Below are 18,990 nucleotides of genomic sequence, written 5' to 3' on the forward strand. Positions count from 1 at the left end.
TTCATGTCTTCCATGTCCTAAAATGTTTCAAATGAAACAACCCGTGGAAGATAAAATAACCCACACTGTGGAAATTATGCCTAATGAAGTGTCACAATTGGCCATTTCTTCATTTTAAATGGTTACAACCCCAAAAAAGGTTGTAATATAGTTATATCTAAGTTAACAATTCTCTTCCAAGTTTTCTTCAGCACACAGTATTATATTAATATTGAAATAACTGAGTATTTAATTTGTTTATATCCTCGACCCCTCAGTGTGTCCGCCGCCACCATCCTGCCCTGCGAAACAACAAAAACAGCTCCCTGTTTCACAACACATTTGAGCAAAAACGCCGATGCTTCGCCCGCCTCACCACGGCAATAGAAACAGTAGAAACACCTGGCTTTGAAAAGATCTTTTCTTCCTCAGAGAATCTGCTCAAATGATGGTTCTCCACATGAATCGACTCGCCCTCTCCTTTGTGTCTGACGGAGAGATAACCTCCGCGCTAGACAAAACAAATCTCCGCAGAAACCCAAACAAGATCGCTGTGACAAAGCCATTCAAAGGAAGCATAGTGAGGAAAGTTTAAAAAAAGGAAAGACCGAGCGAGGGAAAATATTTAACTGTCTGGGTATTTCATGTTGGATTTTTTATAGTATCTATACCAAAAACAGAAAGATTCTTAAGTCCGCATTTATCAAATGTGACATCTGGAAGAAATCCAACACACACCTGGAGAGTCTGTTTCTTATTCAGTGTGTGTATAAGTGAGCACAGCTGACAGTGACTTATGTTCTCAACATTTCTCTGCAGCATCAGTGTCAGAAATGTTTACCATGAGTGGATCTGTAGTTGAGTAATGAAGCCTTAATGGATGGATAGATGGCAAACAAGCTGGGAAACTGGCATCGTGCCTACGGCGCACAAAACGATATGGGCCTCATATATATGAGTGTGTGTGTGTGTGTGTGTGTGTGTGTGTGTGTGTGTGTGTGTGTGTGCCAGCTGGCAAGGCCTCCCCTCTCTTCACTGAGCGAGGTGTGGGAGGTTGTTGGACACAAAGCGAGCAGCGATTGCGATTCTGATGCTGCCAAGAATCTGTCAACTCAGGTGTGATGGGAACTTTTTTTTTTCAGGCAACTTTCTGGCTCACGGTTTTCTTCCTGCAACAAGAATCTGCACTCACTGTCCGACGACTTCTGATGAAGTTTCTCAAAAAACAAAAGCCTTTCTCTGTCTGCGACCCAGACTGAGACACGGAGCTCAAAGCAACATGTGGGTGAGGCGATGCTTTCAAGGCTAGAGACAGAAAAAAACAGTACCAACCTTGATCAGACACTTGAATCTGATCAAGGTTGTGAGACATAAACGTCAGGCTTTGTGCTTTTAAATTTTATATTTTTGGCCTTGTCATACTTTCCCATCACCATCACCTCTTGTAGTTTCAAATCTTACTTTGACTGCACATTCAAGGTCATCAGAATTACTTTAATGGTGTCAGAAATACATATTTTCCCACTTACCTGTAGTGCTATTTCTCTGTTCAGATTGTTTTGAGAGATGTAGAGATGTCTGCATTCTCTTGAACAACTAGATGGCACTCAGCTCGAGGTGCTCAAAGTGCCAAAAAAAAGGTCAAATCATCACCAAATCATGTAGGAACTATTTTCTTTCTCCCAACCTGCACATGCCAACCTCATCACTGAGCAGAAGAAAGTGAAGGTGTGCATCTACTCATGGACGAGAGGTTAGAGTCCAGCTGAGAAGGACGACATTAATGTGTACATTCAGTGCTGTCACAAGCACAAACCTCACGTCCATAAATAGATGTGAGGTAATACGGTTGACAGATGTAGTTTGGCAGGAAGAAAACAGTTCCTACAGGAAACTGCTCACAACAAGGATTATCTTGAGTAATGATTTCTGGAAAATTAAATTTCAGTTGAGTTTTTCAAATGTATTTTGTTGGCACTTGGCGAGCCGAATGCCATGTAGTTCCAATATATATCGAGACAGGGCAGACATCTCTACGGTCAATATCTCTAAAATTTGGAGACTCACCTCAAAACTATCTAGATGGATAAATAGTACAGGTCAGAGGAAAAACGTGTTTTTGATTTTAGCATGAACTGTCCCTTTAAGAAAAACTTTTGTCAGACTCAGATCACTTTATAAATCTGTTATGGCAAACATGATAGCAAACAGTTACCTATTTATACATCCAGCAGACATATAGCAGCATTTTGATTCATTTGGAGGTGTGTTTTTGTTCAACTGATGAGTCAAAGTTTGACATTCATTCCCTGCTTTAGCTCTGTTTGGGCCTCCACCAATTGGGCCTCCACTAATTTGATCGCTTGGTTTATAAAATAGTGAAAATTCAGAGTCCAAGTTAAAATCTTCAAATTACTTGTTTTGTCCAACCAACAGTCCAAAACAAGGCCTGTATTTTCATATTGATTCATTCTGAAGACTAAACACTCAATTTTGTGGTTTGAAAAACACCAGCTCAGTGTGACAAAAGGCTGGAATAGAGAGAAAAATATTTCAGATTTAGCCAGTTTAGCTCCAGCCGAAGAAATGTGAATAATCAGAGCTATGGTTACTCCAACAAACAGCATTAATATAACATTTTACTTTGATGTCTTCATGAGCTTTTCCGTGCTCACCTGTCTGCCCTAAAACCATCAAAATCACATCATTAGTGTGCATATAAAGTGGACTGACTGTGTGTTTGTCTAGTCTGCTGCTTTGCCTAGACACACTGTAGCATAGCCTGTGTGTGTGTGTGTGTGTGTGTGTGTGTGTGTGTGTGTGATAGTCGGAGAAGGTGGGGGTGGTTGTCGTTGAGGTGGAGCTTGATTTCTGTTGGTCTGGATGTTTATAATAAGAATTGCGTGTGCATTGTGACAGCGTGTTTGAATAGCTGAATGTATAAGGATCATTTTTAATAATATAAACAGATAGGAGGGGCCACAGTGTCGTCTGTGTGTGTGTGTGTGTTTGTGGATGCAAATGATGTGGTCCCAGCTGTTTCCTATGGGCCAGAGGGTAAAGTGAGGCAGACACAGTCCTCCCTACAAGTCTGTGAATGTGTGTGTGTGTGTGTGTGTGTGTGTGTGTGTGTGTGTAGGGGTCAAGCCCACGGTCATGAACGTCTATGTCGTGTGTTGGGGGGAGGTTGAGAGTGTGTGTGTGCAGTTTGCAGACTGAAGTGTGTATTGTCTAGACTGGGTCTGGCAGTCAGGACCAGCTGACTGAGTGACGTCTCACCTCTACTGTACACATACAGACCAACAAATATGTTTCACTGTGCCAGAAACAGGTCAGAATTACTCAGAAATCAAACTTCCTGCTACAACATACAGTCATGCACAACATGCAGCTGTGTGAGCACAGTATTAATATGTGTGGAAAGATACTGAGCATCACTAGATAACACTTTCCTCCACTACTTAAAGCATGTTAATAACACTATAACGTAGCTATAAGCAGATATAAAGATATTTTGTATTTGTCAACTATTACAATCTCTCCTAGACATATTTTTCACCATTTTTAGTGCCACAGAAGCACCTATAGTTGTCAACAAATAAATTATGACATGCTTATATCTGCTTACAAGTACATTATAGCATATTATAAGCCATTTATTAAATGTTTATATGACGCCTATAATTATAAAAGCAAGTCCAATACTTTTTGAGGACTAAATGAAGTATTTAAAGGTATTACATATCAAACTAAGCATTGAATGCTTTGTAAGTAAGGCTTTTTAATTTCCCAGTGATTCATTGAGCAATTTGGCAAACGCCCTGATTCTAAAAAGTCTGGACTCTGTGTAAAGTGTAAATAAAAACAGAATAGGCCTTTACAGATACAGAAAAAATAGGCCTGAAGTTTCTGTTTGAACATTAAATTTCTTGTCTTTGTACTGTATTCAACAGAAGGTATTTGCATTCTGTTTTTACTTATTTTTTGCACAGTTTCCCAACTTTTTTTGAATTTTGCGTTGAATTTTATTGAATTGATTTATAATCCCTAAAGTGAGCTTATTTGACATTGAACATTTTCAAACAACAGCCAGAGCTCAGCATGTATATTTATACATCTGTGTCATCTGAGACTGAGACTACAACAACAACCCTTCAACTGGTATATTGATGATAGTTCAACCAATCAGCCCTCATTCTGTCAGTCAGCTGTCAGTTGCTTTTTTGTTGATTTTCAAATGACAAATTAATCAATAACACTTGATCCAAGACACACTTAAACATATCTACACTCGATAAAACAAGCACATTAAACTGAGCTAATCAATGCAATCAATAAATTCAGTGACTTCATGACGTTTAAAACACACAGGGCCACTTTTCAGTGTGTTTAGCTCAACATAATGAAAATTAGGGCTATGGAAAGCAAGTGGAAGTCAGCTGTGGTGAAATATCACTAAATAATACAAATACACACATATATTTCCAAAGCCAGCCCCCACTGTTGTGACAATGAACCTTTCACCCCTCCCCCTCCCTGCCTTCTCCTGACCTGACCCTTGACCTCTGCCCTCCCAGACACCCAGTCTGCCTCACTTCACCCCCTCTCCCTGCAGATGCTGAGCAACGTTGGTTTCATATGCAAAAAAATCCCCCATCAACATAACAAGCAATTTGCATACACACATCTGAATATCTGAATCTGTAATGGAAATTATGTTAAACAAATGCACTGAGATTGGAATAACTCATGTAGGTCTGATTTAGAGAGACATGTTTCTTAATTCTGTGCATATAGGAGGTTTATCAGGTTGGCACAGACATATAATAAGATCAAAAAATAAGTGTCATTTATTTAAAGGTTACATTTCTTTCCAAAACATCCTGCTACTCTCACATTAAACATTAATATCATTAATTGAAAAGAGACAACAGATGGTCCTTCAAGCTGCTAAAGAGAGTCACCAACAGCAAAACAATTAAAGATGAACTACTTTAATATCTATCTTTTGGTTCAGACTAATGAACAAAATGTGTTGTTTTGGGGTTTTTTTCACTACAAATCTGTACAGCAGCGACTTCTGCTTTGGACTAATTCATGAAAGGCCGCAAACATTTTTTTTTATCCTTATCTCAGACTGCAGCGACCTCTAATCCTGGCTCACTAATTAAATAAACACTTTGGAGCCTCGTCTTGTGGGTCAGACTAATTAAAGAAACCTAAGCAACAAATTAGACCAAATGACCAGTAGCTGTTTATAAAACCACACAGCCAAACAGAAGTCGTGGCTCTGACTAAATAATGAAACACACTTTGCAATGGCCATGTCATCTGCTGACCTTTTAGAAAGCCGAACGGCAGCTTACCTGGGATCAGGCTAGTTAATGCTCACTCTTTGTATTAAACTATAAACAAGTGACTGTATTGACCTTTAAGCTCAACAGTGACAATAAAAAACTCAAAAGAAAAATACACTTGAGACAGTGTTATAATTTGTATCATGACTCAGACACTTTCAGCATTTTAACAGACTTTTGTTTTTACAAATTAAAATTAAATACCAATGATAGTGTTGACATTTAGAGAAGTAATCAGCAATATTATGACTTAAACTCTATAATAACAGAAAATATGCTCTTTTAAATGAATGTGGACAGGCACAAGGCAAAGACACTCCAGGTTTTAGACTGATGACTGAAAGCAGCTTAAAGACTTGTGGCTATTAAAGTTAGCACTGAACATTGAACATTGCAATCTGTTGATTATGTTCTTGATTATTTGATTCAATGTCAGTCTGAAAACCCTAAATTACAGATATGAAAAAATAAAACAGCAAATCTTTGCAACTGAGTGGGTGAAATTGATGTTTATGAAATATGAAATATTTCAACTCAAATGACTTAAATGACTCCTTTATGACAGTAAACAACATTTCTGACATTTTGTAGGCCTAACAACTAATTGATTAATTGAGAAAACCTCACATCTAAAACCTATTTCACATTAGCAGGTGACACTAAGCACCTACAGAGGAAACTAGACTCCTTAACAAAAGCCACAAGACACTTTTAAATTGTTCTTTTATCAGATGTTAATGTGCTCACTTAGGAACTAGACAATCCTACGCCAGCTTCCCCGGGCACAGACTAATTAATGAAAGACAAGACGCAGTTGTTTTGAGCTACTTAAACAGACAACAAGTGAAGTATTTAGAGGACCAGACAGTCATAAAGAGTTTTTTTTTCTGCTTCAGACTAATTAATGAAAAAACAAGAGGTGATCTTTTCCACATTGTCGCATTTCACTCTATGCATACAAGGCAGACAGTCATTGCCTTTATTTATAGTGCAGCCTCTTGGTCCTCAGACAGTCTCTGTATGGATTTATTCACACTGCGAGACAGACATATAGGGCCGGCTCTGACTTCAGACTAATTAATGGGACAATATGGGTCCAGCAGACTACAAGGGTCTCAGCTGAGCGCTGTCTTGTATGCAGATTATATGCAGAAAGCACACACAAACACACACAACCCCCAGAGCTGACCTTGACCCCTAGACGCACACGCTGCATGCATCTACATATATGCATGATGAGACCATGATGACTTACTTCTGGCTTCTCTGTGTGTGTTATTGGTGTCTAGACCAAGAAACAATGATCAGCTGAGAGGCTGAATGAAAGACATGACGGGGAGCAAAGAAGAAAGAAAAGATGTGAGCAAAGAAGGAAAGAGGTCAAGAAGAAGGAGGAAAAGGTAGAAAGAAAAGTCATTAGAAACATGCAAAATCAGAAAGGCTGCTGGTTGTAGAAGAGTTCTACATTGCTGTGGCCTGTTAGCCTGTGGCCACAAATAGTTACTCTGTGGCCACCAAATATTCTGTGTAGGTGTCTCTCAGTAGCCACCAACTTTTCTCATACTGTTAACCTTCGCCAACATGATGTTGCACTTCCACAAACATCCCAATTCCCTCCTGCCTTTTAGGTAAGCATGGGTTTTCTGAGCCTACTCAAACTGCTGGCACAATCCTTACATGGTAACCAGAAACACAAAAATTGGACTATGAAAACTTGTCTCAACTTCTTTTTACATTTGGACCAACAAAAAAGTATTCTAGCCACCAAATGTAGGGGCTTGGTGGTTGTTTAACATCTATCCCTGCGTTTAAACCATTCTGTGGCCTATATTGCTTTTAATGATACCTTCAGTGTTCCTTACCACAGAAACGTAAGACTCTTCTGGATAATATTATGATCCTATAGGTTTATGTTATGGCCACCAGTTTTAAATATTTTAACTTTTATTTCTGAGAAATCTGAAATAAAGTTTTCTGTCAGTTTGGCAGGGTGGACTGTTCAAAATACTACAATAGCCATGAGCTTCTGTCAGAGGAACGGTACCAAATTTAAAACTTTTGTTGGTGCATTTAGAACAAAACGTGGCACCAATAGTTGCTTAATTCATCCAAAGTTGAGCCAGAATTTAAAAGTGAACTGATTTAAGCCGCAGATTGACTTGTAAGTTTTGTCAGCGCTATATTCTTTATTTTTCACCCACCATTAGCAGAATTTTAAGCTCTGCAATCGGATGTTTCATGATAAAAAGCACCCCCAAACTACCTTTTCGATTTTTGTAACAGTTCTTCATCAAAAATGTTTGGATAGTCGTTCTTCCTGGACTCCAACTGAGTTTATGTGAGGTGCTCTTTGGATAAGAATACTTGTGTACACAAAAAACAAGGCACTTTCTTATAATACAATTAAAAATACAATACCTTTATTGTCACGGCACAATCATGTTAGACCTTAAAACAAACAAACTCGGCATCAAGCCTTCGTCAGTGCGTCAAAAGTTGCTAATCACGTGAGACTTTCGGAACAGTCCAAGCCGTATGAGTCGAACAACGTCGTGTATGGGAAAAATGAATGGAACTTTTATTCCTGTACCTGCCTGAAATAACTCCTCCCACTCCCTCATTAAAGAGGGGAAGGGAAAAGATGCCAGGCAGAATTGAGGGACAGAAAATAGGAAACATGGAGTGAAGGTTTTCAGGACTCGGACTACTAGACAGGGACAGTCGACAGGAATGTTCTACCCTGTATCAACAGCCACTGACATACTCTTGAGCAACTGCTCCACTCAGTTTGTGACTGTACTGGGCAGCTCCCAGTATCATGTGTTTCATGAAACAGGCAAACAAAGGCGATGCAGCTGAGTCGACTTTCAGTGGCTAAATCACTTCTTCCGAGACAAATTACTGTCTGTTTATAGTACACGAGGATTAAAGCGATTCTCGTTCTGGGACGACGCCAGCTGTCAATCAAAGACAAAGAAAACACAAAAGGCAGAGTTTGATCCACACAGGCTTCTGTAAACACACATGATCTCTTCTTTACTGCAAGAAAAGGCAAAATGTTTTATATAATTTTACAAATCCTGGCTCAACTGACTATCACAACGCACACACACACATGCACACACACACGCACACAAGAAACACAGCCGCGCAGACAGGAAATTAATAGACAAACGCCGACTAACACATGTGCGCACACACTCACAGTCACACACACTCAGTACTGAGACAGCCAGACAGAGAGGTTTACATAATAAGTCTAGGAGGCCAGCCAGAACAGACTCAATCATTTAATTTCCATGATTCACTGAGTGAGAGCGAAAAAGAGACAGAACAGGAGACACAGACCGAAGGAAAGAAAGAAAGAAAGAAAACCAATCAACGAAAACTAAAAGACAGAGACAGGGAAGACAAACGCTGCCTGATAATGTTTGAAAATGCGACAACTGAACTCTCATTTCACTTTTTTGTTTTGTTGTTGGAACGCTCCTCATGGGTTTGTTGAAACACGTCCCCCAAAGGCCACAGTCACCCCTGAAACGCCTCACTGATGATTATTTTGGAGAAATGTCTTCTAACAAACATTACACCCTATATAAAATGACAACATGTCAAAAAGACCAGTATGAGCAGAGAAAACTTCCAACACAGTTTAGTTACAGCCAGAAATGTCTTTTTTTTCCTCAAACACAGATAAAGTCAACTCTTTGTCTTTCTTTCCATTGTTGTGTCTCCTCGCTCACACAGTTCAGCTCCTGCGCAGTTATTTCAGTTAAATCGCAAAAAGTTGTAAAAGTTGATTCTGGTACGGCTATTACAGTGTGAGCGATCGAAGACAAAGTTGCACGCAGCTGCGGGTTGCTTCAGGATGTAGTGTTGCTCCACAAATATGCTGTCAAAAAAAGTGGAAGTGGATAAAAATGTTTTAGTTAGCATCATCTCTCGGTCACAAGTGAGCTGGCGCTTGAACAGGATGTGGAGAGTTATGTATCTGTCCAGACAGACACATGACTATGACAGAATGACACATGATTGATTTCAGATGCAAGAATTACTTTTTAACCCTAAAAATGCAGTGAATATTGTCGACTAGTGGTGCTTTTTGTAATTTGAACTACAAGTGCATGACATGGACTAAGAAGAGACACAAGATACATTTACAGGTACCCTAATATTCCACTAATAATCAGAGTAATAGCCCAACCGTAATAAAAATGTATCATGTAACAAGCTCAATTGGAAGAGACTGGACGTCCTGACGAGATCTGAACGAATTTTCAATCAATTTCAGATAAGTTCAGTGCCTAATAACCATGTAAGCGCTTAATCAATTCTTTCTGTCTGGTTGGAATAAATGTATTTTCTGTGCATGTTTGCCCCACGTGGGTGTAAGGACCGTTGTATCACACTTTATACCATATAGACTGTCTTTTTAATAAAAGAATAATTTGTAAATGTAAATGACAGCTGTCAGGGCATAAAACCAATGATCTGCTGCATTGCTGTCGGTGCTTAAAAAAATGTGTTTAAATGGAAAACTGAAAGTTAGTTTGAATTGTGGGTGTGAAGAATCGTGACAGATTTAGGGATTGTTGAACGGTCGAAAGGCTTGAAATAGCAAGTTGTTTGCACTGTCTGAAAAGTCCACCAACCAAATCAAAAACTAGCATAAAAGTTTGAATGCTACCTCTTACACGTAAAAGGCTAAACTTCAAAACAGATAAAAGTTGTTCCGACCCGGCCAGATTTCAATTTTATGGTCCTACAGGTGACTTAGTTGTATTTATGGCCAATTAGATGTGGAAACGCACATCTTTGAAGATTTGGATGTTTGGAGTTCTCTTTAAAAACAGTAGCTAGAATTCAAAATATGTTCAGAAAATGATCTCATGCTGTACTGAAGTTATAACCAATTGTCTCAATCTAAAGTAGACAGTAGTTTCCATTGGATGTGGTTCTGGTTGGATTCGCTGAGCTCTGAGGCTCACAGATCTTTTGTCGCTCCTGGTTCTGTTTTATTAGCAATGTGCAAAACACTCAGGTAAAACAGGCTTCTCATTTTTAGGCGGCACAGACTTTCTCTAGTGTTACACGAGCTGTAATCAATTAAAATTAATGCCTTGTGTCACCTGCCAAAAGGCCACAGTGAAACTTGGCTGTTGTCTGGTTAAAGAGCTCTCTGCAAGCTGACGTCTGTACTCGGCCAAAGGCTGTTTGTCAGCCGCACTCTGTAAGATCTCTCTACGACTTCAAGTAGACAGTGTGTCCAATAAATATTAAATCAATATTTAATATATTCTGCCGCTCGTCTCACTTTTAGGTTGCATTCAAGTGCTGTTAATGATGCTTCGTCAGTCTTTTAAGTTAAGTTACCAGTGTTGAAAGCTAAACCCAAATGAATTTGATAGGGGATTTGAAAGGCATCATTATCCGATAAGCAGAGTTCGATACAAGATTAAGATTTGATTAAATACAATTGAACCCCATCTTAACTCGCTCTAACTCTCAGCGTGTCAAATAGTGCCATTTCCAGAGGCACGGCTCTAGATTTATGTTTTGATGCGCCGTCAAAATCAGGTGAAGAGTGAGAAAGTCTACTTAAGGAGAAGCTAGGGTGTAGGGATTTCATGTCCTGTATGAAACCAATTAACAATGTTAACTTCTTTTTAAGTAACTAACCAACTTTGGTAAGTGACTAAGAGATATTACACACAATAACTTACATTTCATTTCATTTATTAGGCCTGAGCAACAGCTATTCTTCTGTGTCCACACCAAAATGATGTTACATACATTAAGTTACATAATGTACTAATTTTAAACCAAATTATTATCTTTTCTCAAACCTAACTGAGATGCTTGTGGCATCTGATAGAAAAAAGACTAAAATGCGGAAAGGATTTTTTCAGGAATGCTTCCATTCACGTGTCACGAGTATCAGATGAAGAAGAGAAAACAAAAGGTATCAAATCAAGTATCATTTTCAGGACGCTGGCATTGGTATTGGAATTTTTCTAAGCTGCCAGTTTCCTTAACTAGCTGGGAAGTCTAGCTCGTATTTCACTGGAAACAATCCCTTCAAGAAGCACCACTTCACACACCTAGGGCTGGGCGATATATCGATATAAAAATTATATCGATATATTTTTAAATGTGATATGGAATTAGACTATATCGTATATATCGATATAGTTCAAATTTGCGCTGTGATCCTTGCTCTGCTGCGCTGATAACCCGGAGCTCCCTGCACTGCTCCGCGCGCCCCTCCTCTTTCGTGCACAGAGGGGAGAGGGGCAGGGAGAGACACTCCGGCACTCTTCAACAAGCACGGAGGAAGCAACAACGGCTGCAGAGCGCGCGACGGAGGAATTGGTTAGTACACGAATAAGCAGTGGCTCAGTAATTTGGAGATGGTTTGGTTTTAAAGTATCAGATGAGCAACAAAATCACGTTATATGTAGGGAATGCGCTAAACAAGTTACAGCCAGGGGTGGAAGCACTACAAATCTTTTTCACCACCTAAAACAGTGGCAAAACTGCAGTACGAAGAGTGTGTGAAGCTGCGCGCTGCAGAAGCCCCAGCTGCAAGCCATCCACAACCCGAAAAAGCTCCAGCCCCGAAACAAAGCCCACTGCGAGCCTCATTTCCCGCAGTGTGCCTTATGAAAAGAAAAGTGACAAGTGGTGTACTATAACGAAAGCGGTGTCCTATCACATTGCAAAAGATATGGTCCCTGTTGCAACTGTGGAACAAGTCGGATTCAATTTCAATAAGCCATTTATTGTTGTCAAACTAAAAAAAATGTTTATTGTACTTTTCTCATGAATAGATTTATTTCAGAAAAAGATTGGCCTATTTTATTTTATAGGCTATTTTTATTTAAGATATATTTTTATTTAAATGTGCACGGAGCTTTAATTTCAAAAAAGGTACAGTATTTATGTTTAAATTTTATTATTTGAACAACTGAGCATTTTTTTTCATGAACCAGGTGAAGAAACCTGTTTATTATTTATTCATTTGATTTTGCCACTGTTCACTGAAATAGCCAGTTTCAATAAAACTACTTGTGACATGTCATATTTAGCTTTGACCTTGACTGAACATTTGCTCTCACTTTGCAGAAAAAATATCGGGATATATATCGTATATCGATATTCAGCCTAAATATATCGGGATATGACTTTTGGTCCATATCGCCCAGCCCTACACACACCCCAAGCATATATTTGTTTTGTTCCTTGTTTTACATAAGTTTAGATTTGGGCTGCAAAACTGTACTTGTCTTGGGTACACGGGTTGCGTCAGAAATCAAACTTGTGACTAAACAGCTGAATATGTGTCAAGCAAAAAGAGTCAGTGTGTCCTCCCTGTGCCCAACGCTGCAGTCACTTCCCGTCCACGAGGAACACTGAGTCTTTTCCTCGAATTCAATAACCAAAATAAAACCACTACCCTCCAGCTGAACTCACACACACACATACACACACACTGAGACAAACACGGTGGGTAACATCTATGTTGGCTTTAGCAGCAGACGGTGGAGGTGTTGGTGTTAAGGAGGCCAGACATGTAGTAACAAATGCACAGGGAAACCAAGCTGCTGGTAGGAAATGATTCTTAGAAGCTGATACCAGCAATGACTTCACCGCACACACACACACACACACACACACACATGGCTAGCCTGTGAGTAATGCTGATGTCATGTGCTTTGACTAGCTATGTCTGCCACTCAGAACAGATGTGTTTTTGCATATTAGTGTGTGTGTGTTTGTGTGTGTGTGTGTGCGCTTTTACAGTATGTCAGTGGGTGTAACAGGTATATGTAACCCTACAATTACAACCTCGCAGATCCAGATGAGGGAGAATGGTGCGGCAGAGGCAGAGACAGATGAATGATAGCTTGGAGTGAGTCAGGGTCTCTGCAGCTCTTTCACAAGTCGGGGAAGTCTGAACTGATCTAAATTCACTGACTTCAAAGTATTTAAAAGCTTTGAATGCAGCTGTTGCAGGTGCATGGGTCTGCAGGTTAATTTGATCTGCCTGTCTACACTAATATAACAGCATTAGTGAAGTGGCCTTTTCCTAATGCAACCAGGACTCAGCTAGTTGAGTTGCTATTTTGTTTTAGCTCACTGATATATTAGCTATAGAGCAGCTAGAGCTAACTATTTTGCTTTGGATTCCTAGATTACATTCATGCTCATTTCAAGTAATCCTTATCTGAAAAGTTGATTGTTTTTTATTGTGGACAAAATATGAACAAATAAAAACAAAAACTGACTGCATGGATGGATGCAACTACAGGCAAGATATAAGAGACACAAGAACTGCATTTTGTCAGTTATTCGATTCAGTTTCAGCCTGTCTATGTTTTCTTGTTTCTATAGTAACTAGAAAACAGATATTTGTCATCTTGGACTCTGCACAACAACAGTGATTTATATTTTTTCACAATGATTGAAAGGTTTATCAGTAATAAAATTAGTTGTTAGTTGCAGCCCTAAATATAATTAAATATTAATTTGTTTTTCATTTGGGTGAATTGACCATCTGTTTATTTTTGATCTGTCAGTCATCGTATCAAACCCGCCCCACACGAAAGAAACGGTTGTGATCGGCCCGCCCAGATCCATGGAAAACTGTTCAAACAGGAGGGTGGTCAGATGGATCTGCCAGGGCAAATGAAACATGAGCCCGCAGATTCGTCTGGTTCCCAGTCGACTTCTTAAGACCTTCTGAAGTACAAATTTAGGGATCCCTGGCTTTTTCTATCATGTCTGCATCGTCCTTTGATCACCACATCTCAAGTGTATAACGTGGATTATCCTCTGTTATACTTTCTTCTACTGTGTCTTTCATCTTTCCTGTCACACTCCACTGCATAAAGTCCAGTGAAGCCCAAACACCTTAAACATAATCCTGTTTTTTTTAAATAAAACCCAATGTATCATGAGTTCTAGTTCCCCAAATTAGTTTTGAACTCACCAGAATGTTTCTTTACTTTTCACTTATTTTGATTTCCCTTATCTGTCTTTCTGTTTCTCTTCTGACACATTGTTCCTTATTTCTGAAGTTTTCTTCTCACTCCCTTCTGTCTCTTCTGTCTCGTCTCTCCTCCTGTGGTTTATCTGTTTCCCTCCTTCTGTCTTCCAGACTAAACATCATGTCTGTTCTCAGACAGAGGAATTGTGGCGTGTGTGTGTGTGTGTGTGTGTGTGTGTGTGTGTGTGTGTGTGTGTGTGTGTGTGTGTGTGTGTGTGTGTTTGCCTGCCTGCACTCTTATCTTGTCTTTCTGTTACAAGTCCAGCCAATGATCTGTATTTAATTGATTGATTATTATATCTGGTGAAGCGGTTACTGGTTTCATGACAAGCCACGGTTACTATTACTTAAATTTTAATTATTATGATAACATGTTTGATTACTATTCTTTGAAAAAGTGGTATCTTTAATGTTTACACATTTTTGATATGGTTTTCATATTGTTTCATGAATTATAAGGTTATTTAAATGTTTATGCAAACAAAAAGTGCATCAGACTATTCATTTATTATTATTATTATTATGTTATTTATTTTTGCAGACATGCTTTTGTGTAGGCTACATTTAGTCACCCTAAAATCTCAAGCATATTATGATATTTCAGACAATAATGAACTCTAAACTTTCAACATGACACTGTCCCATATGCAGGTCAAGGAGGAAGTGGTTTTCCCAAGTTTGGTGTGGAAGAACTTGACTGGCCTGCACAGAGCCCGGACCTTAAACACATCAAACACAGAAAAGCAACCAGGAACAACAAGGGTGGAGGCTCTCAGGGGCAGCAGATTAATCTCTGAGGAATGACCTGTTCAACCATCACATCCAGCATGGATACAATACTTAGACGTCCACATACTGCACCTCTTCAAAAATACAATCCTTACAAATAATACTCACATTGATGCAATTGCTATTACCAAGATAATAACTGAATAAATTAGGACTACTATGTATAATGGTATTACTGGTGTTTAAACTGGTCTGACAGGACTCAGAAAGCGTCTGTGTAGGACAAAATGACACTTAAAGTAGACTACATGGCAAAGATATGACTGGTGACACCAGCATGAACTCTTCCTTCCTACACGCAATTAGATGATCACATTACTCACTGTGTTCTCAATAATATCTTCTTCCAAATTTAAACCTGGAAAGTCATAATAGGCCTGTCAAAATAAAATCTCCTCGGCCATCCAAGAAAATCAGTTTTTAAATAAATCTTAGGTGGAAAAAGGCCATGGAGTCACTGAATCATGCTTCTTTTTCTAACAAACTGTTTTTAACAAGGGTTTTGAGGCTGTTTTCCAGTTTTGAATCACGTCACGCGGCTGATAGAATTTTTTCAGAGAGAGGAGCACGGCCAGTTTCCGATTCATAATGCAAAACAAAGAAATGTCAAGTATAATTCCATTATTCCATGTACATTACAATCTAATACTGTACATAGTTGTCTTAGCAGTAGCATGTTGTTTTAGATGCTTGCTTAATGAAGATTTCAGAATATGGAAATTCAGGTTTACAGCAGGACGTATGAGGGTTATAGTACACTACAGAGCTTGGAATAACTTTTTCACCACCTTTCCAAAACTCGTAAGAGGGAACATTGTTACTGCTACTTCTTGTATTACTACTACTGTGACTAGTAGATTAATCTGCAGGAGACAACCCAAATAATAAGTCAGTCATTTTAAGTCATTCTCTATCAGGTTCCAGCTTTCTCCAATGTGGATATTTTTCTTTTTTTTCCCTTCTTTGATGATTGGAAACCGAACATCTTTGGACTGTTTAGCTGTCGCTCGGACAAATCAAGACATCTGAAGACGATATCTGACTCTGGGAACTTCTGATAGGCTCTATTTTGACCATTTTCAGACATATTTACTAGAGCAGCATTATAATGAAGCTCTGCAGTTCTGCAGAGACTCCCTGGCCTACAAAGCTTGCTCTTCAAATTAGAGATGAAAAGGTATAGTTAACAAAATTATCATGGTTGTTAGCATTATCACAGCGCTGTTAAAATATGCTGAAAATATTGAAAAAGTACTGATGCACACAGTGAAATCATTTGATCTCTTTTGATATTGAAAACATCTGAACATTTTGTGATGTCAGTGTTCGCACTGGCGTAAAACAAACACTGCTGCTGCACCTGCATCCGAGAGACCGTTGCTGAGTTCGGTTGATGCAGGACAGTATTTACTGTGTTTTTCAAAGCGTGCTAATCACACACAGTTATCACGGTAATTAAAATTCTTATCACAGTTTAGCGTGAAACCGGTTAACATTTCATCCTACCCCAAATGTAAGAAAACACATTTGCTTGTTACAGACCCTGACAAATGTACACGATTTTAATAGTTTTTTTTTCTTTCAGTAAACTGAATGCAAAAATAATCATTCACACTAATACTGTATCATATTGCAATTGCAATATGTTTTTTTAACCATATCATGCAGACATAAAATTTACTTTATGCTCTGTCTTGTCCAAACAGTTGAATTGTGTCTGCTCACCTCTCAAGCTGTCTGAGTCAGACCACTAGTCAGACTTCAGGTGGACACACACTGACACACACACACATCATCTAAATGATCTTTCAGTACAGTTGTATAATGACTGTTTGCATTAACAGCATGGGTGTCCCCAGTGGGACTCGAACCCCAAACCAGAGAGGCTTTAGTGCCTTGCTTCACCAAACAGTACACACAGATGCACAAGCACTCTCATGTCATATATAAACACACACACACACACATATAAACAGGGATTTCCCGGATACGACCACACACATAAACGCGCGCACACGCGCACGCACGCGAGCAGCAGACGGCCAGACGTCTGGCTCTGCTCGAATGACGAAGCGGCGACAAAACTTCCAGCTCCCCCCTTTTCCAACGAACAAATCCACCTTTTCCTTCAACATTTATCGTCCAGCGGCCTCTACGACAACTTCATGGCGGTTTGGACACACTTTAAGTCGCAATTTTACCGTTTAAAACCCCGGAGAAGAGGCAGTTATTTTCAAATCAGGCGAGCTGAGCGTTAAAGATCAAAAGCAGCAGACACAACGCCAACGGCTGTGGAACCCAACTGAAAAATCACACAATTTGTCAAACTTAGCAGTCGTAGACAAGAAAGCAGCACTGAAAAGCCTAAAAAAATAGTATAACCTAAACAATTCAGGGTGGTTCTTCTCATCGGCTCTGCGGAAAGTGAGGGGAAGCTTGCGGTTTTGGTTCAAGTTCAAAATCAAGCGTTAAAACGTTAGTCACAAAGATTCACCGAGGGGGAAACTTCACTTCACTTGCTGTAGTTGAACCGCATAAAGATAAAGCGTGGCAGCTGATGTAACGTTAAAAAACTCATCTTACATACATAGACAGACGTTAAATAGAGTTTAAATGAAAGAGTAGGCACATTTTGTCAGTTAAAAAAGACAAGAAACACAACCCAACATCACCTATGCCAAACCCTGACTGTTAACACTTCACAAACTGTAAAATGAGGATTTTCTTGGAAGCTTTCTGGACTTGTGATGAGCTGTATGCGAGCAAATAACGAGCCGATGTTGACTTATTAACCCAAAATACTGGTTGAGCAGCTTCACGGTCGCATAAAAAGTGCCAGTACAAGAAGCAACACAGAAAAAGTCAAGAAATGCAAGTTTCACTCACTGATTTCCATGCTCTGGAGGGAGGTGTAGCGCTTGCAGTTACAAGTACAGGAGACATTGGCGGCGGTGGCGTTTAAAACACCCATCAAGTTCAACATTTAAAGGCTCCTAAAATCGGACATAAATGCTCCGGGAGAGGAAGTCAAGGAGAAGAAGGGCTGGAGAAGAGAAAGCGATCGGGAGAAGGAGAGGAGACCCAAAAAAAAAAAACCTCACACCAAACTCCCCTCCAAAAAATCCTCCCTTTTTTCTCTTTTGCTCTCCAGCCTCCTCTCCTTCCCCTCCGGTCCGTCCGTCCTCCTCCTGTCTCGGTTCTCTCCTCCTCCTCTCTCCGGTTTCTCCTCCTCTTCCTCTGAAATCTATCTATCTATCTATCTATCTATCTATCTATCTATCTATCTTTCTATGGTGTACCGTTTAAAGTGTCGGTACAGCCGTTAAATGTAGTTTCAACGTGGCTAAAATGTAGTTTAAGTGCTCTGTTCTGTCCGTTAGAAAGCAGCTTCAGTGTTTCCGTGTTTTCAGCCGAGTGACCGGCGACTAAACTGCTAACGGACGTCTGTCTGGTCCTGTCTGTTTCTCTCTCTGTGTCTGTCTGTCTCCAGGGATTTCTCAGTGACTCCCTCCCTCCCTTCCTCCCTCCCTCCCTCCTCCTCCTCCTCTTCCCTCCTTCCTCTCTCCCTCTCTCGGTGACACTGTCTGTGTCTGTCTCTCATTTCCAATTTCCACTTGCTTTTTTGGCACATCACAGCTCGGCCAAAAAGCGACGGCCCGCAGACAGACAGGGGAAACAGCAGATAAAGGGAAAATAAAGACCACGACAAGTCGAGACTGTTAATTGAGCCAGAAATCACAAATGTGCTCCAGAGAGCTTTATAATAAAACATTATAAAACATACCAGATCATAAATTGAAATTTAGCCTCCTAATT

The 18,990-nt window shown here is 39.6% G+C and overlaps 1 protein-coding gene across 1 annotated transcript in view; it reads right to left on the reverse strand.

Moving 5' to 3' along the window:
• The window catches only part of pmepa1 (prostate transmembrane protein, androgen induced 1), a 43,512-nt gene extending 24,877 nt beyond the window's left edge, over positions 1–18,635 (reverse strand). Inside the window, exon 1 of the mRNA XM_084740662.1 lies at positions 18,061–18,635. Coding sequence (XP_084596788.1) covers positions 18,061–18,157 — 97 coding nt within the window. The 5' untranslated portion in view covers positions 18,158–18,635. The remainder of the gene's footprint in view (positions 1–18,060) is intronic.
• Positions 18,636–18,990: the final 355 nt, after the last annotated feature.

This window comes from Lutjanus erythropterus, chromosome 2 (assembly GCF_056507025.1).
Source record: "Lutjanus erythropterus isolate fLutEry1 chromosome 2, fLutEry1.hap2, whole genome shotgun sequence".
Taxonomy (NCBI): Eukaryota; Metazoa; Chordata; class Actinopteri; order Lutjaniformes; family Lutjanidae; genus Lutjanus; species Lutjanus erythropterus.